At 36.6% G+C, this 25,444-nt stretch overlaps 1 protein-coding gene across 2 annotated transcripts in view; it reads right to left on the reverse strand.

The window, feature by feature from the left end:
- LOC105445688 (DNA repair protein RAD50-like) overlaps nt 1-18,019 on the reverse strand; it is a 53,818-nt gene extending 35,799 nt beyond the window's left edge. Inside the window, exons 1-8 of one of the 2 annotated variants that reach the window (XM_030981188.1) lie at nt 17,930-18,019; nt 11,718-11,795; nt 11,363-11,439; nt 8,463-8,564; nt 7,699-7,977; nt 5,930-6,031; nt 1,674-1,786; nt 544-642 (exon numbers count right to left, since the gene is read on the reverse strand). In XM_030981188.1, the coding sequence (XP_030837048.1) occupies nt 544-642; nt 1,674-1,786; nt 5,930-6,031; nt 7,699-7,977; nt 8,463-8,564; nt 11,363-11,439; nt 11,718-11,757 (812 nt within the window). In that variant the 5' untranslated portion in view covers nt 11,758-11,795; nt 17,930-18,019. Of the gene's footprint in view, nt 1-543; nt 643-1,673; nt 1,787-5,929; nt 6,032-7,698; nt 7,978-8,462; nt 8,565-11,362; nt 11,440-11,717; nt 11,796-14,731; nt 14,919-17,929 lie in introns of those variants that run through there. The other variant, XM_030981189.1, reaches the window with a different exon arrangement.
- Nucleotides 18,020-25,444: the final 7,425 nt, after the last annotated feature.

The raw sequence follows: 25,444 nt of genomic DNA on the forward strand, positions 1-25,444 counted from the left end.
AGCAGTTAAATGACTGAATTGTTAAAAATGTCACTGATAAAGAAATGGTAATTACATTAATAAGATAATTAGAGAATTAGAGAGAATACAAAAAGAAGAGAAGGGAGAAGTTAGGGGAGGGGAAGGGAAAGTTGAGAAGGGGGAGAGGAAGAGAGAGAAGGAGAGGGAGAGAGAGAGAGAGAGAGGTGGGGTGAATTGGGGGGGGGGGGGGAGGTGAATAAGGAAAAAAGAGGAAGAGCCACACAATATTTAAGATATATGAAATACATTCTAGGTTGATTTGACATGTGATATATCTACAAAACAAGGATCTGTGAATCAATGCATTTATTCTTTGATTCAAGTTAGAAGAGAGAGGGAAACAGAACAAAAACTTGTATGATTAGCAACAGCAGTTACAGGCATAGGGAAAGTATGGGGCTAGAAGCCAACATTTAAAAACAATATTTAGAGAAGCAAATTATGTCAGAAAACTAAACTGGTAAAATATCTTACATAACTCGTAAATTTGGTTGTACTGACAATAATAAGCTGACAACTTACAGGTTTCTTGTCTCATTTTCTTTGGTATTCTTCTCTTTCTGCATCATCTCAAGTTTAGCTCTCGCTTGTGACTGAGATGAGATGGTTGTCAACTCATTCCTGTGGGGAAATAAATCATAGCATTAGCATCATCTGGGAAGATATGTAGCAGGATATATAAAAGTATCTGGATATTTTCCTTATTGCCACACACAGGCATTAAATGGGTATCTGGAGGGATGCGAAAATCAATCGATCAAGGTCACTCTCCTGCAAGATAAACATCCAAAAATGTATTTCTACATGGTGTTGTGGTCTTTGATTCAAGTTAGAAGAGAGAGGGAAACAGAACAAAACTGTTGCTAATCATACAAGTTTTTGTTCTGTTTCCCTCTCTCTTCTAACTTGAATCAAAGACCACAACACCATGTAGAGGTGTTGTGGTCGAGTGGATACGTCGCCGGACTGTCGATCACAAGGTCCGCGGTTCGAGTCCCGCCGCCGCACTAATGTCCTTTGGCAAGATATTGATCTACATTTGCCACACTCCACCCAGGTGAAGTAAATGGGTACCCGGTAGGAATTTATTCCTTGAAATGCTAGAGCGCTATAATGGCAGCACAGCTAAAGCCGGGGTAATAATAATATCCAATATGTCATGCGCAGTTGAGTATATACATATAGAAACTGCGCATTATAAATTTACAATTATTATTATTATTATTATTATGATTGTCTTCAATCTGTAGCTCAATGCATCAATTTTGTGGTCTCAGATGTCTCAATTTTGTGGTCACAGATGTCTCAATTTTTGTGGTCTAAGATGTATCAATTATTGTGATCCTTATCTAATGTCTTTCTTACTTTAGCTGCTCAATATATTTTATCTGTACATTGATTTGAAGACATGTGGATTTAATCAAAGACAGTTGGAGATATTGGCTTGTTCTAAGGAGATATTTGCTTGGTCTAAGGAGATATTGGCTTGGTCTAAGGAGAAACTGGCTTGGTCTAAGGAGATATTGGCTTGGTCTAAGGAGATATTGGCTTGTTCTAAGGAGATATTGGCTTGGTCTAAGGAGATATTGGCTTGTTCTAAGGAGATTTTGGCTTGGTCTAAGGAGATATTGGCTTGTTCTAAGGTGACTTACGTGAGATCAGACATCCTCTTATCATACTGCTTTGCTTCTCTCTGTAAAGAATCAATCTCTTGTTTGACGTCATCAACATTGAGACTGCCCTCTAACTGATTAAGCTCACTCTCCTGAAAGATAAACATCACAAGATGCATGATTCTCAATCTTTGATGCTATCACCTGTAGCTCAAGACATAAATAGATGACGTTGATAATAATGCAGTCAAACCTGTCTATAGCGACCATCCAAGGGAAACACAAATAGTGGCCGTTGTAGACAGGTATGCGTTAGCTGCCATTTTGATTTTGATTGACAGCACTTGCAAGGCCTCCACCAGTGTGCAAACAATTCTCTGTGGCTTTATAAGGGCTCAGTCAGGCGAAAACGAGGCGCAGAGCCGATCGATAAATCTAACAAACGCAAGTTTATTTTTTGGTGTTTAAAAATTAAATAAACAAAGAGTAGTACAATTTTTAGTCAAAATAAAAATATAAAATGATTAAACATAATTTTCTTTCTTTAAAATTGTCCGGCATTTAAAAAAAGAAAGCATATCAAAAATTATTTAAAAGAAATGGGCCTCAAAATTTGATTGACAGACAGGCCGCGCCCACTCATCAGGCCTCTGGGTGCCTAGCTAGCTGTGTGATTCATTGATTCAAAGATTCATTGATTGCTATTTTTTCTATAGGCACAGCCTATAATGAAATGTGCAACAAACAATATTTTGTCGGTAATTACGGTAAATGTTTTGATTGAAGTTTTAATGAAAGCTTAGGATTGAATAGTTAGATCTAGCTTTGTAAGCTGCCGCTAGTGCAGACGATCGCCTAGCTGTGAGCTAACTTGTTCAAGTGCTGCTGCGGCTGGTCGCTACACAGCTGTTGTTGGTCGCTATACGACTGGCAATGGCGGTCGTTGTGTAGGCATTTTCGGTGGCCAGTGGAAGCAAAATGAGTGGCCGGTGGTTGCGTTAGACAGATGGTCGTTGTGTACAGGTTCTTAACTACATGAAATCTCACAGGGGATTTTAATTGTTCGGTATGGACAGGTGGTCGTTAACACAGGTTTGACTAGTAATAAAACGATAATCGTTCCTAATTTGAAGGGAAGAGAGTTTCTTTTTTTCTTCTTTTTCAGTCTCGATAAATTATGCCCCGGCCTTCACATAGCACGTATTTGCCGGCTGAAGCTCACCCATGTCTTCAGCTCAGTCACCCGTATCATGCAGCTCACTCACACTGGGAATATCGACTCACCACTCGAAATCTAGCCTGTCAGAATTTCTGTTTGGACTCAGAGCAAAATTTCTCTGTAATTTTTTGTTTTAAAAACAACATTGTTACTATTATTTGTGACAAGTTCACAAGCACTTCAACTGCGCCTTGTAATAAATTAAAGTCCTTCCCTGCATGGCTTGTGTTTCCGAACGTACCATACCAAACGCTGAAATAAGACGAGATCTGATCTGGCTTGCTGCAAAAAAACAAAACCAAAAGCAAAACAAAATTGGGTCTTGGTCATAAAAATAGGGTGTGTCTTATACACAGGTGCATCTTAAACACAGAGATCTATGGTACAAGTGAAAATAATAGAATCAGTAATGCTAGTTTATACAAGATGGAGAAAAAAATTCATCCATTCATATAGTCTCTGTCTTTATTTGTGTCGGGATGTGAAAGTTTTAGATCAAGGTCTTTAAAGAGAGACTAAAGTTAGGAATGCGAGGTACTGAAGGAATGCTAACGTATGGGGAGTGGTTAATCACCTGTTAGCACCGTATCACTGAAGGAGTCTTTAGTAGTAATGTCCTTACTCGATGTTAAATTAGTTAATTGATATGAACGGAGATACATGTGGAATTAACGCTTCAAAAAAATCTTAGCGGAAGGATTTTATGTTACGCCTTGAGTGTAAGCTACTCTCGAGCGTGGGTTTTCTAATACGTGCTCATTGCCATCTAAAGCTATGCTGAGGGAACGGTGTGCAGTCACCAGTCGGTTGAGAAAGTTTAATTGTAAGTTGCATTACTTTGTATCATAGGTTGAAATTACATTGGTAATATGAATTATACATCATGTTGCATGTGGGTGAAGTTTTGAGAAGATTTATATGCACCGTTTGATATATATTTTAGTGACAAAATAATGTTGGTTCATTGAACATGTTTTTAGTGCGACCATGTTTATTTAGTATCGTAGAGGGCTCTCTGAATGTAAGCATAAAAGATGGCGGCGCCCACTAGCCGTACTTTGTTAGGTGTAATCAAGGGTTGTTAAAAAGGAAGCTTTAACACTGATTGAAGTTAGTATAATAATATAAATTGATTGTAAGCTTAAATGATATATTAAGTGAGATGATTATTTAGTTGATGGTCTTGTAAATGCAGGCATAGTGGAGCTCTTGGAGTGATTTACTTACAAAATGTAATTGTTGTTTTATCCTCAGTGAGTCTACATTGAACGAGTATCTGTAGCTGAAAGCCGACTGGTTTTTGCTAGTTCTTCAAGTGACCTTGGGTACGAGTCAATTTATTATGTAATATGATATTTAATTAAGGGTAAATGAAAACACTTAGGAATGATTGTATGGTTTGTATTTGAATACCGACAAAAATAACGTGGTTCGGTTTAATACTGATATTGCTGATATGATACTGATAGGGTGATGAATGATAGTGAATCTATTGGTAATGTAAATATTCTCCTTATGCCTTGAGAATCTGTTACTGTTTAGGGAGGTTATTATCCAAGATACATTTCTGGGATGAGTGTTTTTCCTAGTAGTTAGCAGTTGCTGTGTGTTATTAATATTTGATAGCAATGGTTTGATAGTATTGATTCGATGATGGCATCATCTGTAAATGTGGCTTTTAATGGAAAGTTCTATAAACACAAAAGGATTTCTATGGATATTGGAAATATGTTTAATGGTTATTATAATGATCTAGGTAGGTCATATTACTAGGCATCCTTTGTTAAGATTGAAGACTGATACAATTAGGATACTGGTAATTATTGAAGCTTGGATGCATTTGATAGTGAAAGTATTGAGCTCTTTAATATTTCTGATTTCTGTGGGTTAAATTTGCATTAGTTGCAAGGGACAATGTTTTGCTGAAACAATGTTATACATGTTTATCTAGTGTCTGATGATGATGTATGTATCATATCATTTGCAATGATATGTTCATTTTGTTTCTGTTTGTTCTTTGCAGGGTTTCTTATTTCTTTGCTTTATTGCTTTGCAATAAAAGTAATTGAACTTCAGATATCTGTCATGACTCCTTCATTTGAGTAACCCGAGTTACTAATCCTACTCATCCCGGTGGAGCTCACCCCTCCCCACCCCCCGACATTTGCATATTTTCTAAACTATAGTGGTATATAAGTACAAACCACAATACACAAATTTGATTGCTTTTTCTCCTATTTTGAAGTTTTGTTTCGATTTTGTTGTTGTTGTATATATCGTGTAATTGCGAACAATAGCCAATTTAGGTTTCAACAGATAATACACCCCTTCTCGGTTAAGGCCGCCATTTTAATTTGTGAGTAAACATTGCATCATCAATGTTTTCAGACGCGTATGTATTGTTGCGTCACTGCCTGTGCTGGCGCTCACATCGTATCGACACATGCACTTTGCATGCTGCATAAAATAAAAGTTACTTACAATTTTTACTCGCAATTTAAAATGGCGCCCATGTTGGCGCATACACACTCTTGTAATCGTGAAAAGGTGTACCATAAATCTCTGTGTATAAGACGCACCCCTATTTAGGGGGCCAAATTTAAAAAATAAAAAAAAAAGTGCCATGTCCGTGTTCAAAAACTCACGCAGGGAAGGACCTTTATTTTACTGCGAGGTGCAGTTGAAGGCACCGATTTGTGCTTGTGAACTTGTCACAAATAATAGTAACAATGTTGTTTTTAAAACTAAAGATGACAGACAAATTCCAAACAGTCCAAACAGGAATCAGGCCATACAGATAGTGTTGTTCAAGTTTCCGAGTAATGAGTCAACACACCTTGTGTGACTGAGCTGGGAGACATTGCCAGGCACAGTGCAGGTGGAGGGGCATAAATCGACACTTTAAAAAAATCACTCCATACAATCACTCCATTATCAAAAGATGCTGAACAGGCGTTGATGAGTATTACCATAGAAGTAGAAGTAGAAGAAGAAAACAACAACAACAAATGCTTAAAACAAACAGGTAAAGACTTAAACAGGTGATTGACAATCATAAATGACCAAGTGGACTTACAGCTCCTTTCTTCTCCTTCTCAAGCTCCTTGAGTCTCTGTGAACTCTCTCCCATCGTGCTTAGCTCTCCCTTGATCTCTTGGAGCTTAGAAGAATTATCATTCTACCATCATGGAAAGAAAAAAAGGTGTAACAGTAAATAGTTGCTAAGTTTAACCATAATTCCTTACTGACATCATGACATAGGCTTATGATGTAATGTAATACTTGAATGTCTTCATGACATTTGAAATAAAAGCTTGCGGTTCTTGCTAGGTATGGTTTGTTGCCTGCCAAAGGTCTTTGTAGACCTTTCCTATGCCTTAAGAAATGAAGAACAGTTGATGGGTTCCAGTAATTTCATACAAAACTGAGCATTATACAAATAAAAAAATTAAGAAAAAACAAAGTGTACTTAGTTAGCTACTACACTACACAAATTGTTTGTTCATCCAACTTTATGCCACGATGCACAAAACTATTTACAGGTTTAGACTTATTGGTAAACAGCTGTTCAACAATGAAAGGTCAAAGAAATCTGATAAAACAGATTTGGATACTATATACCGGTACCGGTAAGCTGATATTTTTTTTGCAAATTTCATGATTTGCATATTATCGCAAATTTATCAACACGCGAAAATATTGGCACCTCATCATTCCGGAGCGTGAAAATATTGGCATAAAATTATGTGCTTGTGTACTAGTATACATGTAGTAACTGCCTTAGCGATGTTCGTAATGCAATGCTGTTGCCTCGCGCCCAGCGCGTATACTGCAAAGATTACACGACGCACGCATGTAATCCATGTACCGTATACCGGTACGGTACACGGCTAGCTGTATGTGGTGCGATGGGCTGCCGAAATTTTTGTGTGTACTTACGTGACCGAGTCTCTGTGTGTATGTGTTGGCGTGAGAAAGTTTGTGAATACTTTATGCCCCTGCCAATTATTTGACTTGGGTCTTTTTCTCCAATGTAATGTGCAATATCTAATTCGTGTGCAATATCTAATTCGAAATTACACTATATTGTTATTTAAATACTCATTCTAATCTTATTTGAACAACTTTCTCGATCTAGATGAATGCTGTCATTACGATTATATTTGGAATAGAGACTGTCATTTTGACTTTTACTGTTTAATTTCATCACGTCCAATAGGTTTTTTTTTAATGCTTAATTTGAATTTTTGTAATAGAAATGTTTGTTTAGCAATTGTTAAATACTTTCTCAACTCTTTCGCTTAAACAACTTCCTTTTTTCTTCTCCATTCTCTCCTTCCCACCGTCTTGGTCATTAAACATGAAAGTATATTATTACATTAAACATATAACTTTGTTTTGCAATTTCGATTTCATCTTACAATGACTTACAATATGTATTTTAGTTTTGTATATGTTTATATCTCTCTATATTTTTAATTTGTTTGTAAATTGAACATTTTCAGCCAGCGAGCTGCTTGTTTGATGTATTTTCTCAATAAACCAAACCAATCCAATGCCCATTCATTAATTCTGCTGTGTGCTATTCACAAAAATGTCTCTTAGCCTGTCATTCACGAAAATATATGTACGTGAAAATATCAGCTTATACAGTAGTAGCTAATATAGACATTAAGCCGGAGAGAAAGAGAAAGATGCATGGAGGGAGGGATGATAGATGGAGTAGAGAATGAGAGAGAGAGAGAGAGAGAAAGAGAGAGAAAGAAGGAGGGATGGATAGATGAGTAGAGAAAGTGAAAGAGAGGGAGAGATAGACAGAGACAGAGAAAGAGAAAAAGAACTCACAATGGTAGCCGTCTTCATCTTAATGGTTGTCTCTAGACCTGTGTAGGTAGCTCTGAGATCCTGTGACTGTTTATCAACCCCCTTCTCTCTATCTTCATGCTGCTTCTTGATCCTCTCTGCTTCCCCTCTCTGAGCCTCCATCCATTCCTTTGACTTCTCCATGAAATCACCCGCCCTGCTGGAGGTAAACTCTCCAGTCTTACTGTAACCAAGGAGATGAAGCTGGTTCGCTAGGCCACGCATTCTACGGTCTCGTTGACGGATCGTCTCTTGTTGTTCCTGCAAAGCAGGAATGAAAAGAAACTTGTAATTCCAAGTAATATTAAATAACAAGCCTATAAAGAATTTGCCTGATGTGTTCACAAGAAGTTCATAGCAAATAATCAGCGCAAGCAGAGTGGTAAAGTACATATGCATTACAAACTTCATGATTATAAACTATATACAACAAACATGTTGTTTGAAATATCAATGCTGCCGATGCATGCATTTACAGAAATGATTACTCCCGGCTATGCCACTGGCAGCTATTACTAACCTGCAGTGCATTATCAGGAACAAATCAAGCCAGATACTCACTTACTTCACATGGCCTAGTTCAGATAGAAAATGTTCATTCCAAGGTGTAAACAGTGAAACAATATTTGAGCAAGAGAAATCTCAATTGAAATCGCTGCACTAGTGTTCTCAAAGACATATGTTCAGAAGATAGCCACACCAACGAACAAACAAACAAAACAAACACTTGTGATGATAAGAATTACCCGAGCTGCTTGTTGAAGGACTCCTTGTATGACGAGTAGCTCGGTTTTCTCACTTGTTGTGCTCTGCGCTGACTCCTGAAGTATCCTCCTCTTACCCTCATTCTGTGGAAAGAGGTAAAAGATCTCTTTAGAATCACGCAAGGAACTCTTCAATCATGTTCCATTCTGAATCTTCCTTTTCTGTCTGTATGTTCAAGTCTGTACATAATCTAAAGTTATGCACTAACACAAAGAAAAGCACCATGCTATAATAATAATAATAATACATATGATTTATAAGGCGCCAAATCCACTTGATAGTCAAATGCTCAAGGCGCAGCTTGTGCAAAAGATGAAATACATACATGATACATTTATACAAAGTGCGATAGGAAAGGTACAGACATGAAAGTTTATGGTAATCAATTATAAGCTAAATTAAACAGATATTTCTTAAGATTGTTTTTTAACACTTCAGCAGAACTGCTATTCTTAATCCATTGAGGGAGAGTATTCCATAATGAAGGTCCAGCATGAGCGAAGGTTCGCTCCCCCCACTATCAAAAAAGATCTTCCATAATTTTATGTCAGAGAGAATTCTATTAATCTCTTCCGTGCCACTGGCAGCAAATCTTGCTCTAATTTCTATTTTTTGTTATTTTAAACAGTATGTCTGGACTTAAATTGTCCACATTTTTCTTCCTCAAACATAATCATAGCAGTTTATATCCATGAGAGACACTGAAATCTAAATTTTCACTTAAACAAAGCATTGTAAGTCAAAACGTAGCTCTAGAAAGTTAATTTATCCATAAAAGATATTTCATGCCACTTTTTTCACTGAAACCAGGCAAGGAATTAGAAGTTGAAATGTCACTCTAGAAAGATCAATTACGACGATATGGCAAGCCATTTTATCATTTATTCCTATTTCTTGATATCAAGAATTGTTATAGTGAATGATTTCGAGCTCGAAAGTATTACAAGAATTCATTTGGATATCAAGCTCAAAGGTAGTGCAGAAATTCAGTTGAATTCGAACGCAAGAGTTGTGCAGAAACTCATTCTGATTTTGAACGCAAGAGTTGAGCAGAAATTCATTATGATTTCGAACACAAAAAGTATTGTACGAATTCATCCTGAGCGCGCCGTTTTAACATTTATTCCTATGCTAATTTGTTACCAATAAACGTTGCACAATCTTGTTGTAAAGATTGTCCAATTTGCAATTAAATATTTCCATGTGTTTTCTGAATGATTAATTGTAAAATATACGTGAACTTTAAGTGAAACGGTAACGTCAGATGTGATATTTTTAAAGCAAAATAACTTCTAAAAAGACTTACAAATTACACATTGTAAATGCACAATTTGGATCAAAAATTCATTCCTTCCGCATGATTTTGTGATATGTTACCAATTTATTATTTTTTACAATGCATGTTTTGTAAGTCAATTTAGATGTTCTTTTGCTGAAAATGATCAAATCTGACAGTATTTTAACTGACGTGATCGAAAACATTTGAAATGATTGCATAGTAAAAATTTGAATATATTTTTACACACAGGGTAATCTTTGCTACAGGTTGCCCATTGTCTATTGGCAACATATCACAAAATGATTTCTTGATATGATGCTGCTTTAGATTTTTGAAAGACGCATTTTTGAATGTTTTATAACAAGTAATTCAACTGGAAAAATCACATCCAACATTTTCAATGTAACATTAATCAATGGTCTAAATAAACATGTTTAAACAGTATGACATGAAATTTCTATACAAGGAATATCACAGAGACAGTAAATACACTGCAAACTGACAACCGAATTCTTGCATTAGTTGAATTCTCGCGATACGTTGACTTTTGACATCGCACCGCTCAAGCAGGATGAATTCGTCACAACTATTGCATTCGAAATCGAATCACAATGAATTTGTGCACTGGTTTTGTGCTCGAAATTAACTGTGAATGTTTGCACTACTTCTGAGCTCGAAATCAGAATGAATTGTTGCATTATTTTTGCGCTTGAAATCAATTATGAGTTTGTGCAATACTTTTGCGCTAGAAATCTTGATATCAAAAAATTTAATTCTTGATATCAAGAAATATGAATAAATATTAAAACGGCTTGCCATACGACAACTATCCAAAACCAGGTGGCACCTAAGAAGTTAAAGATGCATAGGAGTGGGCTCTTACATGGAATTCAACACCGTTGGGTATTTACCCAATAACATGTGTCAATCACCAGGATTGGCCTGCAGTTTGATGAGCAACAGGCCTTCTGTAATGCCTTACATTTCCCCAAAGTCATGATATCTCACTTTTCCCTCATCCGAAGAGACTCGGGGGTATTTCTTGATAGGCCTATGGGTTCGCTGTGTGCACATGGAAACTGACGACCCACTCCCTTTAAATCATGGCTAGCAGCGTAGGGATAGTTGTTTCCTGATTGGTTGGTCATTTTATGGGGCTTTAAACAGTTCCCTCCAATAGAGATTGTATGTGGGAGGGAGCTTTTTGGAGCTGAACAATCTGACCTCTTGACCGTGCTTGTGTATGTCTATATGCGCATGTCATAATAATTTATCTCAACACAACTGATAACTTAAGGCTTGTTCAGATGCAACATGGTAAACCGATTTTAAAGAAACACCCCCCCAAAACAAAAACAAAAATGGCTAAGGCTTTTTTTTCTTTATGTGCATGAAAGGCAAAACTGTGGGCAACAAAGTTCCTGTATCTATTCACTGAGCTCTGTGTTGTAAGATAGGAAACGTGAAGCGTATTTTACAATTCACGTCATCGTAAAAAACGCTGCGGTTTTGCGTCATATCAGAGCCAGCCTTTAGAAAGAAACATTTCAATTATTACTTTGTAAATGTATACAATATGCTCTATTCATTATAGAGCCTTACCTCTTGAAGTTGATGTTCTTTCTCAGTAATCTTACTCTGATGAGTGCTGTAGATCTTTCTTAATTCATCAACTGATCCTATCAATAAAATACACACATACATCAATGATCCATTTTATTTCATTGCAAATAAAAAAAAAATGTGAACAAGAGCCTTACAAATCATCAATTTACTGGTTGTCAAATTAGAACTATTTTTGAAAGTTCTGATGATTTTTCAAGTATTTCAACCTCACTCAGTTTCCGAGTAGATATTTTTGTATTGACAAATAAAAACATGAGCACAACTAATATCCACTCCAAACTGATCATCATTGCCTTCATCATTATTAAATGATGAATGTTTCCATGGTTACCTGGGAAGATGTTTTCAAGCTGGTCTTCCACACTCTTCATGCCCTTTATCAGCTGGTCCTTCTCTCCTTCGTATTTAGCTGGTGAGAAAGAGATCACAAAGGGAAACAAACACTCAGAACCATCGCTTTTGGATTTTAATTTGGCCTGATAGTCAAGCTTCTTACTTTACAATCATCTTCTTTTTAATCAGTACAGAGCTTCATGCTGAAATCATATGCTGTATTTTACATCAATGTATGAAATAAAAACTCCTCTACATACTTTGACCTACTCTTTTCAAATTTGACAACTGGTCAGAGGATACTTCTGTATTGCATGTCATGTCCCTACCATTGCTCCGCTGAAAGACTGAACTTTATTCAACTTCCAATCCCTCTGATATTGTATGGTATTACAACTCGACGGGTCTATATTATTTAATATTCACCCTCCTGTACCTCAGAACACACAAAAGGCAGCGACAGTATTTCAACAAAACAAATAATAAAACACCTTTGACTATGACGATTGTGGGTTTTTAATCTCCCACAAAAGTCTTATAAAAAAACAACTATGTTTTACCCATGACTGTAGTGGTTTATCTCCTCTTCACCAGAGAGTATTCTGCTCATGCACAGAATTACATGAACAGAGCTGCCAATCCCAACAAATACAAATCCTTTTTTTTGATCGATAAGTGCTTTCTTTTTGCATTTTGAAGAATTATGCATGCATACATTTTACAAACATTTTGTTGAATATGCAAGAATTTGTGATCATTCAATGAACCAATGAGCAGCATGTAACATTTGAAAATCAGAAATCTGTACAAATTATGCTATTTTCAAAAAAAAGAGGAACAATCCTAACTCTCCTATTCAATACTACAGACAAATTTGTACAGGAAGAGGAACATCTGCATTTAAATGATAATTATCTTCTCCCAAAAAGAGGAATGTTCCTCTTTAATCTGAACAGTTGGCATGTATGGAATATGCATGATTTCGTAGTGACTGGTGTTTTCGATGAACCAATGAACATCCCCAAATTGCTGATGTGAGATGCTTGTAGGATACCTTACATGATAGAATGGGCAATTTGCCATTGAAAATGGCACACACACACTAAATACACAAGCACATTTAAAGAGACTTGGTAACATTGTTCAGATGAGAGAAAATGGTGCTAAGGAAGTGACTTCAAAGTAGATGTACAAGATGATCTGACAGTTTGAGTGAGAACAGACCATTATTAATGATACAAATTGGGGGAAAATGATCTGATTGATTCCTTAATTCTCCCAACTATTTTATTACAATTTAATTACATTTCAGGTGAATGTAAATCGTCATAAAGCAATATATTGGCTCTATACAGTGTGAGTCAAAAAAAAGTTTACACCTAGAAAATTGCTAATTATTTTTTAAATCATCCATAAACAGTAAATTATTAGACATCTTATGAAAGAGTGTTTTATCCCAAATCATTTTTGTGTGGTATTTGTTCACGCTTGGATGAACATGAGGCATTGATTGCGAGAGTGCAAAAATCAACTTGCACCAAAATGAGGCCTACAGTATGTTGGGATTAGCAGAGTGAGAGAATGAATTGAATGTATCAAATGAAATGCATTGCCTATGAGTTTTGCAGAAGCAAAGTCACACTCGAAAACACACACACATGCACAAATGTTTGTTTATATTTGATATAAGTCGCATGATTAATTTTGTTAGGGATGTTATTTAGATCTGCGAAGACCGAATTAATACCCAAATCTCAATTGTTTTATTCAAACATCACATAAGCAACTTTGGCGCAAGTGGATTTTTGCACTCTCGCAAACAATGCCTCCTGTTCATCCAAGCGTGAACACATACCACACAAAATGATACTAAATGATTCGGGATAAAACACTGTTTCATAAGATGTATTATAATTTACTGTTCATGAATGATTTTTTAAATAATAGCAATTATCTAGATGTAAACTTTTTTTTGACTCACACTTTATAGCATTCCAGATATCTAAGTGTTGACAGATTTTTTTAAAGCCTGTTTTATGCCTTAATTATTTTCATGGAAAATCGGTTTGGAAAATAAAAAATGATTGGGAGAATTACTGAAAGAGGGTGTTGCACAGTGACGCCTTTACAGGAAAACATGAATATCTTTGTGGTTTGAGAATTTTTTCAGGATTTTTTGCATGTTAGAGGGTTAGAACAGTAAAAAGGATATCATAAGTAACATTTCATATAAAAATTGCATAGTTTTTTCATCAACCTTCAACAATGTTTTAAATGATTCACTTTAAAGAGAAGGTTGGATGGGTTCTGGGAAGAGGTGAAAAAGATATCATTGTATTATGCAAACTATAGTGTGGAAGAAGATCAGATAAAAATATCCCTGAAAAGCATGGCTCTTCAAATGCCTTCATATTCTAAATATGGCATGCAACATCATAACAATTTGGATGGATTTTTATGACACATGTTTGTGTACCGGTAGTCCCATATACATCTTTCTGTGTACAATGCTTGTAACTTTACCAAGACTGGGCCAAATTTCTTATTATTTTGATGATTCCAGAACCTTGCATACAGTACACACCAATACTTATATGCTAGATGATCAACCTTTTCTGATCCATTTCACAAAGTTTCTTTCATAATACAACCGTATGACCAGAACTCATGCAACTTCTTTTTTTTTTTCTTTTTTTGAAAAACATATTTTATTGAGGAAAAGTCAGCAGTGCACTTACTTCTAAAAATTGTACGAAATACGATAAAATCGTACTTGTTGGGAGCTCTGTATGAATATGTATAAGGTTCCTAACAATAGATTATGCTAAATATATTATAGTAACATTTATACAGTGCTACTTAATGCTTAATGTGTCTATATACCGGTAAGCGCTGTATAGGGGGATTATAACTTTAAATGAGACTTCTGTCTTCTTGCTAATCTTGCTAAGCCGGCTACCATGCACTACTTCATTTGATAGAAAACGATTAGCGCTTTGTTCACACTCTTACCAACTTCGTTTGCCAGCTTTGATTTCCTTACGAGTTCATCACATTTTTCCTATGACAAGGAGTGAAAAGAGATAATCAAGCCTTCCCGTAAGTGGGCGCCAGGCGATTTTCACCCAACGGTCCCTGACTTTTGGCATCCGGTAAGACAGAAACAATAAGTACCAGGAGCTGGTCGTTTTTTATTTTTGGCGCCCGGTCTGGGAGAATTATCATTTCCTGCTTCAGAAACTTGCACATGGCTGGCACTAAATGTTCACAAATCTGACAAAAAGCTTATTTGAAACGAGTTAAATGTGGACTGAATGAGCCCTAACAAATCATTTTACAATGAGATTGAGAATCCTAAAATCCTTCTGTGCAGTAGCTGCGAATCGCAGCGCAAATTTTCTTCAATGCTTCAAAATCACCCTTGAAACTTTTGTTTGCAGCGAATTTGATACGGTGCTCTCCATTCCTTGTGTGTTGAAAGTTAGGTCAAACATAGAATTGGCTTGCACATGAACAGATGGCTCGAAGGATTGAGGAAACAAAATTTAAAATGAAGAAATAAACAAGCATTTGTATAGTCATTAGAGATCTAACGAGGTTCATTTGTTGGTCTAATTAATCTCAAATAGAATTTAGAATTCTCTCACTGACAAGTTAAGAACACGTACGATATGTTCTTGGTCGCAGCTACTTTCATATTGCCAGCAGCCGATCTAGTATTGTTCTAGCAAAAAGCTAGCCGGCCAGCTTCCCACCACAAACGTTTTGAGTCCCGGTAATTTTGCGCATTGCAGATCTGCCGCTGGTGCAGTAGACTCTCGTTGACAAACTGCTAGTCCGCTACCTTCCCACCATTGACCATCTGTGTTCCGCAGAGAGTGTGGCGGAAGATTTGTTTGTGAGGTACAATTTTCAGTGCCGAGAACGCACATTACAAACCACTGGTTGCTCTCACCATTATGATCTTTAGATAATATGTTTTTCTTTCAAATTTAAATTATCAAAAAATGTAATTCTGTAAATTTTGACCGTGATTTGTTCGTCCCTTGAGAGACCAATGCCAGTAAATGGGGAGAGCAAACAGTGGCATGAACGGCCTGCCATAGTTCAAGTAAAACTTAAGTCGATCTTAGTCTTTGTGAAACACTCTCCTGGCGTTCCACAATCATTACCCTGGCTTTAGCATGGCTAACATTACGGCACTTGAACTTTTAAGGAACAAATTCCTTCCAGGAACCAATTTACCCTGCCAGGAATCAATTTACCTCAGTAGGGAGGTGGTTCACAAAGACTAAGATAGACTTAAGTTGGACTTGAAGTATGGTAGCCCATTCATGCTACTGGTTGCTCTCACCATTGGTCTCTCAAGGGACATCACAAATCTACAGAATTTACATATTTGACAGTTCATTGTTGAAGAAAAAAGTTACTTGCATTGTAAACTCAAGGTATATTTAAGACTTTGACTTATACAACGGTATGCGATTAATGCCCTTAAAAAGTCTTGAACCAGATGCAAGATTAGAGGGAAAACATCTTAGAAATTATGATATTAAGACAATATTTTTTCCTTCAATAATTAATTATCAAAAAATGTAAATTCTGTAGAATTGTGACGCCGATTTGAACGTCCCTTGAGAAACCTTTGGAACTTTGGAACAGATTACCTTTAAATGTAAAAAACTGTCAAACTATTAACCTATTCAAAACTAGTCTCAAGACACATTTATTCAAAATTGCGTGTGATGATTAATTAACTCTGTTCACTTTGAAGTGTATTCCATATGTATTGTAATTTGTATGTCTATTTACATTTTTAGTTTTGTATAAGATGTAATTGTATATCAGTCTATTTTGTGTGTAGCGCTTAGAGACTTCGGTGGTAAGCGCTTTATAAGTAACGTTTTTATTATTATTATTATTAAACCAATGCCAGGAATGGTTAGAGGAACTAGTGGCATGAACGGCCTGCCATCGTTCAAGTCCAACTTAATTAAGTCTATCTTAGTCTTTGTGAAACACTCCCCAGGTTTAACTTTGCCCGCCTTTGTAATTATGAGTCATGGTAAACAGATTACAACTATGCAAGTTATAATAATAATTATATACCTCACTTAAGAAATCCAGTCATCTGATTGGTCGAAATTGCATTCATAAACTTTAACTATTCCTGTAAAATTCCCGGTAAAATTCTAAACCCATGTAATAGTTCTAAAAAATAGTTCTAAAATCCCAGTAACTATGGTTACCGGGAAAATAGTTCAGTCTTGGCGAAATACCCATAGGTTTACATGTTAAAAAATGGTTTGAGCGATTGCGCGGATACCGAAAGTGTGCGATGAATTGGTTGGTAATTTCAATACAATTGAATCTCGATCGATCTTACCGACAATTTTATCTTGCATTGTTGACATGAAGACGAAAATAAACTTCCAAAAACAACATCTGCCGATAGATCTTGATCTAAGTTCGTGCCAATGCATTGCAAAAGTAAAAAAAGGGCCCGTTTAATGGAGCTGCCGCGAAGCATCCAGCACGCGAAGCCGTTTTCAATCCATTTTAATGTATAAATCAGAGAAAACTGCAAGTAATGATATGAGCGCGCGATGGCCGAGCGGTCTAAGGCGGTGCTTTGAGTCACATCATCTTTGGTACGCAAGAGATCGAATCCCATCTTCGACAACAACAAAAAAAAATTATTATTTATTTTTTAGTCTACTCTCAAAGATACACTCATAAAAAACAACCGTGCAGATAAACTGGATAAAGGCCAAGGTGGTGTCATAAGTTGACTTTTTTTTGGGCATATAAAAGTATTAATGACTGCTTTAATATTCGAGAAATAGTTGTTTTTAAACGCTCTCGGGAAGGTTAGAATTGGGCTATTGCCCTCGGCACGCCTCGGGCAATAGCACAATTCTAACCTTCCCTTGAGCGTATAAAAACAACTATTTCTCTCAAAGCAGTCATTAATACTATAATAATATTCATAATAGTAACATTTATATAGCGGTAGACTGTTTCTAAGCACTGTATTATTATTACCCAGCTTTAGCTGAGCTCCCCTGACTAATAAGGCTCTTTGGCATTCAAAGGATTTCTTCCTACCAGGTACCCATTAACATTACCTGGGTGGAGAGTGGCAAGTGTAGATTAAAGTCTTGCCAAAAGACATTAGTACCATTAAAAGGATGGATAAGATTATAGTACCTCCACTGGTTTTAGCTGACCATTGATTTTTGTGACTGATCTTTCGTCTGCTTCCAATCTTGCCTTCTGGTCATCTAATTCTTTGGATAGCTTCACATAAAAACAGGGGAAAAAAAAAAAAATCATAAATTTTACAAAAAATCTGTAAAATACACCCATCCGGACTTCAAATCTTATCAATATGCTCACACAAAACAACAATAAATGGATAATCCTATAGATCTGTCATTACATTAGTGCTGTGAGTATGTAAGCCTGTAATTTCATATTCTTTTACATGGTCAGTTTATCCATGCGTGTACATGTGTACACGGTATGAAATTTACCAAAAACAAATTTAAAGCAGTATTTCAAACACATCTTCTTCTTATCGAGTCACTACAAGAGTCCTGTCCAGTGGTCCACACAGGCTTTGGCACGGCAATTCACGGCTTCCAGGTCATCTTGGGTGCATCGCTCTGGCAGCAGTAGGCTGACTAGCAGGTGTTTGTTCACATGCTGTTTGTTCGTCTCCTAGACCCCACCTCTGCATTAGGACTCTGTAACGACCGTAGCCAGTTCTTAGGCCATTGAGGCTTAGCCAGGTAGGCCAGGTCTCACTGGAGCCGGTTGCGAGATTCCTTTGGGCTGAGGGAGAGTTTATGTGGATTGGTCTGAAGATGGTTAGAACACAAAGTCATCCTTTGGTTGTGAGGGCTGGTATTAAGGGGCTCTACAGAGTGCAGAAAGCTGTGTCTGAATTTGAGCCGCTTGCCCACTGGCTGTTGTTCGAAGAGTGGGTGGAGTTGTTTGTCCTTTTCTTTCTGGAACAAGATCGACCAACCTTCTGACGTGTGGAGGGGCAATACCGCAGAGCAGGTAGATGTCTTCTACTTTAGTTGGCCTAAGGCAGCCAGTGATTGCTCTGTAAGATGAATTTAGAGCTGGGTCGATCTTGGGTGCATGGGCCGACCTTCTCCATACTGGTGATGCATACTCCGCAGCAGAGAAGCAAAGCGCAAGGGTTGTCGTCCGGATTGTTCTGGCGTCAGTTCCCCAGTTGGTGTTGGCTATAGCTTCTTGAGGATGCTGTTGCAGGCTCCAACTTTTGCCTTTGTGTTGGCAATGTGGTTCTTGTAGGTAAGGGAGTGATCCAGTGTGACGCCTAGGTAGACTGGGTTGGGAGTGTGCATGCTTCAGCCTTTTCCCATACCAGCTGATCCTTAGTTGATGGTTGGCATCCTGCAGCCACATAAGACCAGCAATCCAGCATACATGACTGCCGAATTGTACGACTTCATAAAAATGTGATCCTTGCAATGAATATTGATTTTCCAACTTCTCATTCAATCACCATATTGTCAGCAAAACTTTATTTTTCATTTTCGTTACTTTCCTCCGATGATTTGCTACATTGTCCCCAATGCTGCAATGGTTAGCAATGTTATTTTATATGTACTAAAACGAACGTACAGTGGAAATCAGCGCACATTCCCGCTCAGGGAAATCATTGCACGTGCGTTGGAACAAAGATTTTCTCGAATACTGCATACTAAACCATCACGCTCATGGGAAAGTCAGACCGCAATGATTGGCTTTGTGTGAATGAAGACAAGAGAAGAGACTTGACGGCATTGGATCAAAATTGTAGTGTATAGAAATGATTATTTTATGAAGTAGCATTGGAATTTAAACTTTATTTTTAGACTGATGACAGATATTTTTGTGAAATATTGACTTCAGCAATTTATAATGCTGAAAAACAGGTGATTTTTTTAAAACTTCATTTATCCATGTAGTGAATTAGCTACACATGTAGTGATGGTTTGTTCCTGTACAGGGATAAACGTGTACACGGCCCCAGCACTACATGACATGCTTCATTATCTATCTATTTATCCATGGATAAAAATGAAAACTTGAATAATGATTTTTTTTTAAACAATATAAATTTCTTTTCTGACTTCAAATTTGTTTGGAAAAAAATCCATGGATTATCATGCTTTCATATGTAAATTGCAGCTTAAATTTCATATAATATTGCAAAACAAATCCAAGTCCGATAACTAATGATTAACTCAATGAAGATAACATGAGGTAAAACTTGGTGAAATTAATGAACAAAAATAGTAAATCAAATTCATCACCTGCTTAGCCTTCTCTCTCCAGACTTTCAGATCTTCTGTCTTTGATTGATACCCCTTGATTTGATCGCTCTGAATAAAACAAGGTGCAATAACAAAGTTATCAAAATCATATAGTCAAGTCTGAACTCAATCAAGTATATATCATCTTGAGCAACAAAGACTAACGGCTTAATCAGAGGCACTTAAAAGACGGTTAAAATCACATTAACTTGTGACCCTAACATCAACAGAAGATGGACACAATGGAAGAAAAGTATGGTAGGCAATAATTAAAAGAGGAATAAGAGAGAGAGACTGACAGAAAAAGAGAAGATGAGGAGAGAGAGAGAGAGAGGGAAAAAGAGAGAAAGGGTTAGATGGAGATTTGGGAATGCTTATTACCTGCTCTCTCCTTAACTTTCTGATTGTTTCGAGAGCCTTGATGTGCCTATGAATAAAAATTAAACAGAAACTCAATTAGATTCACTCAACCAAAGACAGGAAAACCCCAAAACCCAATAAACAAAACACTAAAAAGTAACCTCTTTTGGGACTGTATTTTTTTAAGTGATTTTTAATTATGGTGCCTTTGAACTAGATTTAAACGTTATCGACACGTGCCTTCATTTAAACAAAAAAGGTACTCCTGTTCACGTTTTCATCTAACCTAAAAACCACCAATTTATCATGCGACTGGAGTAACGTGATTCCACTTACCTCTGTAAATCAAGTGTTTATGACCAAATAACCACTTGACCAAGCAACAAGTTTTTGTCCGTTAACCGATGGTGGTGATAAATAAGTAATTATTTGGTCTTGTAAACACCTTTATCCATTGGTTTCACAGGTTATCCAAGGTTGATGGTAATGTAAACTAATAAAATAATTTACCTCTTGCCAATCAATCATAACACCTATCATACACACCACTGCCAAACTCACTCAGATCCTCTCTCCTAAGTCTCCAACTAATATTAATAACCGAGACCTAAATCAACACACCTCACTCAGAGTAAGTCCAGTACCAGTCCAGTAAGTCCAAATACATCATCAACCAATAGCAAAATAGGATTTAAGAATACTGAATATTCATAAGGAAAAGGAAGAACCAATGATAAGTAAGAACTGGATATATGAGAAGAGAACATACCACCTGTTCTAGCTTGAAGAGTTGGTATGTGGTGGAGATGAATGGTGGAGATGAATGGATGAAATGAATATGCAAATGATGTGAAATTAATATGTATGGGGTAGAAGAGACTATACAAACAAATAGTAAAGGATAAATACAAGTAGGAAATGAGTCTAATTTTAAAGTAGATATTCATCGACTTTAAAAACTAACTTTATTTTCATTATTGCAAAGTTGAAACTTTGATTCGACAAGGTTATCAAAAACTAAATGCTTGGAAACATTCAAAGTAATGATTATTATAAATTACAAAATGCTTAAATACAGCACCGGCAAAGCATCTGAAGAGCTCTCCGAACGCTGATGAGATGTGTGAGATCACAGTATGGACATGACTTGCACAAGCAGACGATGTCCCATGACATCTTACACATTTTCAGTGCCTGTGTTTTCATCTTCTCTCGAGTTCTTTCTCTTACTTCACTACCGTCAGGCTAAATGTATAATCTATTGCCTCACTCTAAACCCCGCGCATGGCTTTATTTTGATGAAAAATGCAGCGATACAAAAATAAAGGAAACTGTCACTTGTAAACAAAACAAGACGCCGTTGTATATTCAGCTGCACACACCGGGGTATGTTCGGCGTTTCAAGAGGGAACATATGCCGTCCTTAATATCATTCCGGGGGGTTTTCAATTTGAATGTCTGGTTTCTTTGATTGGTAATTAACCCCTATCCTGTGTATTTACAAGTAAAAGATTTTAGTTATCAGAATCAGGTCATATCCCCTTTTGAATGGTTTGACATGCCATTACATTTATATACACTAAACTCATTATAATTTGAGAAATAATAGCTTTGCAATTATGTTCATTCACTAAGGGATGTCGTCTGCTTGGGCAGTGTTGGTCCATATAGTGACGTCATTAAAACATCGTTATTTTTCCACCGAATCTCTCGTAGATCCCAGCTGCTATGGACGTGGTTGTATTTGTATTGTAGGCACCCGATATGTAGTTGACCTAAAAGTTGTACGATGGCCATCTGTTAGCTTACCACTTTCTAGTGATACATTAGTTGAAATATTTGTGATCTTCTTTGAATTTCACCTTTAACTCTTAAAGTAATAGTCACGTTACTTACACCGGCTAATCGTCTTATTGTTCTGTCCGTGAATCTCTGGTTATATTAAATTAGTAATTCTGAGGTGTCTTACACACCTCTTTAAATGGTTTCAAAGTTACCATAACTTTCTTGGTTATGATCATGTGGCTCAAGCTGATTACTAATCTAAGCTGTAAAATTAGTAATTATTAGGTGTCTTAAAACACCTATTCAAATGGTAGACAAAGTTGCCAACAGTTCCGCGGTGATGATCTTGTGACTCAAACAGATTATTAATCTAAGCTGGGCATCAGTGATTTTTAGGTGTGAAAAATTAGTCATTATTAAGTGTCTTAAAACACCTATTTAAATGGTAGTCAAAGTCGCCAGCAGTTCCGCGGTGAGGATCTCGTGACTCAAACGGATTATTAATATAAGCTAGGTATTCCGTGATTTCCAGGTGTGAAATATGAGTTATTCTTGGGTGTCTTGATGGTTTCACAGTTACCATTTACAGGCGCGGATCCAGGATTTTCCAAGAGGGGGGGCCGGAAATTTGAAAATTGCGCAGACCGTTTTATCAACTCAAAAAAACGATACTGACAAGATCATATTAGAAGCACCATACCGGTAAAGTTTTAGACATTTCCATCGGGGGGGGGGGGGGGGGCTGAAGCCTCTTGCCCGAAAAAGTAATTTTCTGGTTTCACATTTTGGCTAGTGAGCGAAGCGAGCGGGCAAAAAATTGAGCATGATATGTATTTTGTGAAAGTGTAATTTATCACCAAAATAAACGAGAAATTATATCAAAAATTCATATTCGAGCAGCTCGTTTCATTAAATTATTATAGAAAGAAGACGATTCGTTGTACCATTCTCGACTCTTAATCCTTGTTTGAATGTAGTTTCCCCCCCTCCCGCTCGAAGCGTGGAAGCTTTGATGTTTCATTAAATTATTAAAGAAAGAAGAGGATTCATTGTACCATTCTCAACTCTTAATCCTTGTCTGAATTGAATTTCATCCTCCCCCACCCTCCCGCGCAAAGCGCGAAAGCTTTGAAGTTTCATTAAATTATTAGAGAAAGAAGACGATTCGTTGTTCCATTCTCGACTCTTAATCCTTGTTTGAATGTAGTTCCCCCCCCCCCCTCCCGCTCGAAGCGTGGAAGCTTTGATGTTTCATTAAATTATTAAAGAAAGAAGAGGATTTGTTGTACCATTCTCGACTCTTAATCCTCGTCTGAATTGAATTTCATCCTCCCCCACCCTCCCGTGCAATTCATTTTGAAACTTTTTCGCTACTTCGTATGAATTACATTTAATTAAACATGAATAAGGGAAACATTAACTATGAACTAAAATAATTTCAATAAAATACAAGTAATGAAAAAAAAAATCGATTAATTAAATTATGTAAGTCTACTTTATTACCAATGCCTTTACATTGGAAATACAGACGTACCAGTATTAAAGTGTTGTTGCCGTTCAAATGGTTGGAAGTTTTACCAAATGGTTCTAATGGCTCAGCTAGACCAGTTGAATTCTAACTGGCCTGGATCAACTGGATCATTTAGCCCATTTCAATTTCCAGGGTTACCAGTTGGCATTAACTGGTTCATCAACTGGACCAGTTGCAACTAGCTTTCTCTTCTGGGATGTTTGCACCCCCCCCCCCCCACCCCCTCTAATCCCAAACTGCTTCCGGCGCGTCTGGACGTAATTATGGAAGGTCTAAAACAAGATGTTCAGAAACGGGATGAGAACGTCATTATTTTGGTTCATATATTGTTTAACATTTGCGTAATTATTTTGTTGAACGCGGGTTACAGTAACATATTTCCTCTTCGACGTAAATTTCATGTGAATGAAGAACATGATTCATCTCAAGTCAGCCTCGTAATATTCAAGTGAATTTCACGCAGATATTTTAACTAAAACTATCACTAACGCTTCACGTGTTTCTGTGACTCGATAATTTTATGAAGATGTAATTTCATAACCAAACAAACACGGGAGTATTAGATTTACAAACCATGGTCTCCAAGGTAGGGATATTCATGTTATTATAATGGTGATATTGCAGTGACAATTGCGTGATTTAGTGTACGTGTGTTTTAAGTGACCTAGTGCAATAAACGGATTAACACATTTACGTAAATGTCAGGTGTTTGAGGAACGTAACTCTCCTCAAGTCGATGCATTGATATTGACGTGATTTTGTTTATTGGGTAATGTATATATATATATATATACAGCGCGTCCCACAAAAAACGAAACCGAGAATTACCAATGTTTTACCGCATTTGCCAGCATAAAGGCTGCAGTATTTTCGAAAGAGAAAAAATCAAGAAGTCTGGGTGCAGCCTATGAGCAACAATACCATATTTGCCGGCGTAAAGGCCGCAGTATTTTCGGCATAGAAAATATCAAAAAGCCTATACGCAACAAGCAAAAATTCAGTGGTCAAAACAACACGTCCATTTTGACATATGGGACTAGATCTACATTGTTACAGGACATTTCTAGAATAACTCCACACATCTCACCAATTTTATGTAGCATTGTCGACATGAAGACGATCGAGAATAAACTTCCCAACTTATTTTTCTAACAAAATCTACCAGTAGATCTAGACCTAAGTCCTCCCTAGTAGTTTTGTGTGTTGCGAAAATATATTTTTTCCCTATTTTTTTCCTATTTTTTCCCTATTTTCTGGAAATGCAGACTATTTTTTCCCTATTTCCTTCAAGAAAATAGGGAAAAAATAGGGCTATTTTTTTCCTATTTTCAAGTACAAACTATTTTTTCCCTATTTTTTTCACCTATATTTTTTTTCAGACTATTTTTTTCCTATTTCCTATAAAAAAACAGGAAAAAAATAGTCCTATTTTTTTCCTATTTTCAAGTACAAACTATTTTTTCCCTATTTTTTTCACCTATATTTTTTTTCAGACTATTTTTTTCCTATTTCCTATAAGAAAACAGGAAAAAAATAGTCCTATTTTTTTCCTATTTTCAAGCACAAACAATTTTTCCCCCATTTTTTTTACTTTCAACTTTTGTGGACTATTTTATTCCTATTTTTTTAAAAGAAAATAGGAAAAAAATAGTTTCATTTTTTCCTATTCTCGAGTACCAAACTATTTTTTCCCTATTTTTTCAACTTCATCTT

The sequence above is a fragment of the Strongylocentrotus purpuratus genome, unplaced genomic scaffold (genome assembly GCF_000002235.5).
Source record: "Strongylocentrotus purpuratus isolate Spur 01 unplaced genomic scaffold, Spur_5.0 spur5_scaffold_11, whole genome shotgun sequence".
In the NCBI taxonomy this organism is placed as follows: Eukaryota; Metazoa; Echinodermata; class Echinoidea; order Camarodonta; family Strongylocentrotidae; genus Strongylocentrotus; species Strongylocentrotus purpuratus.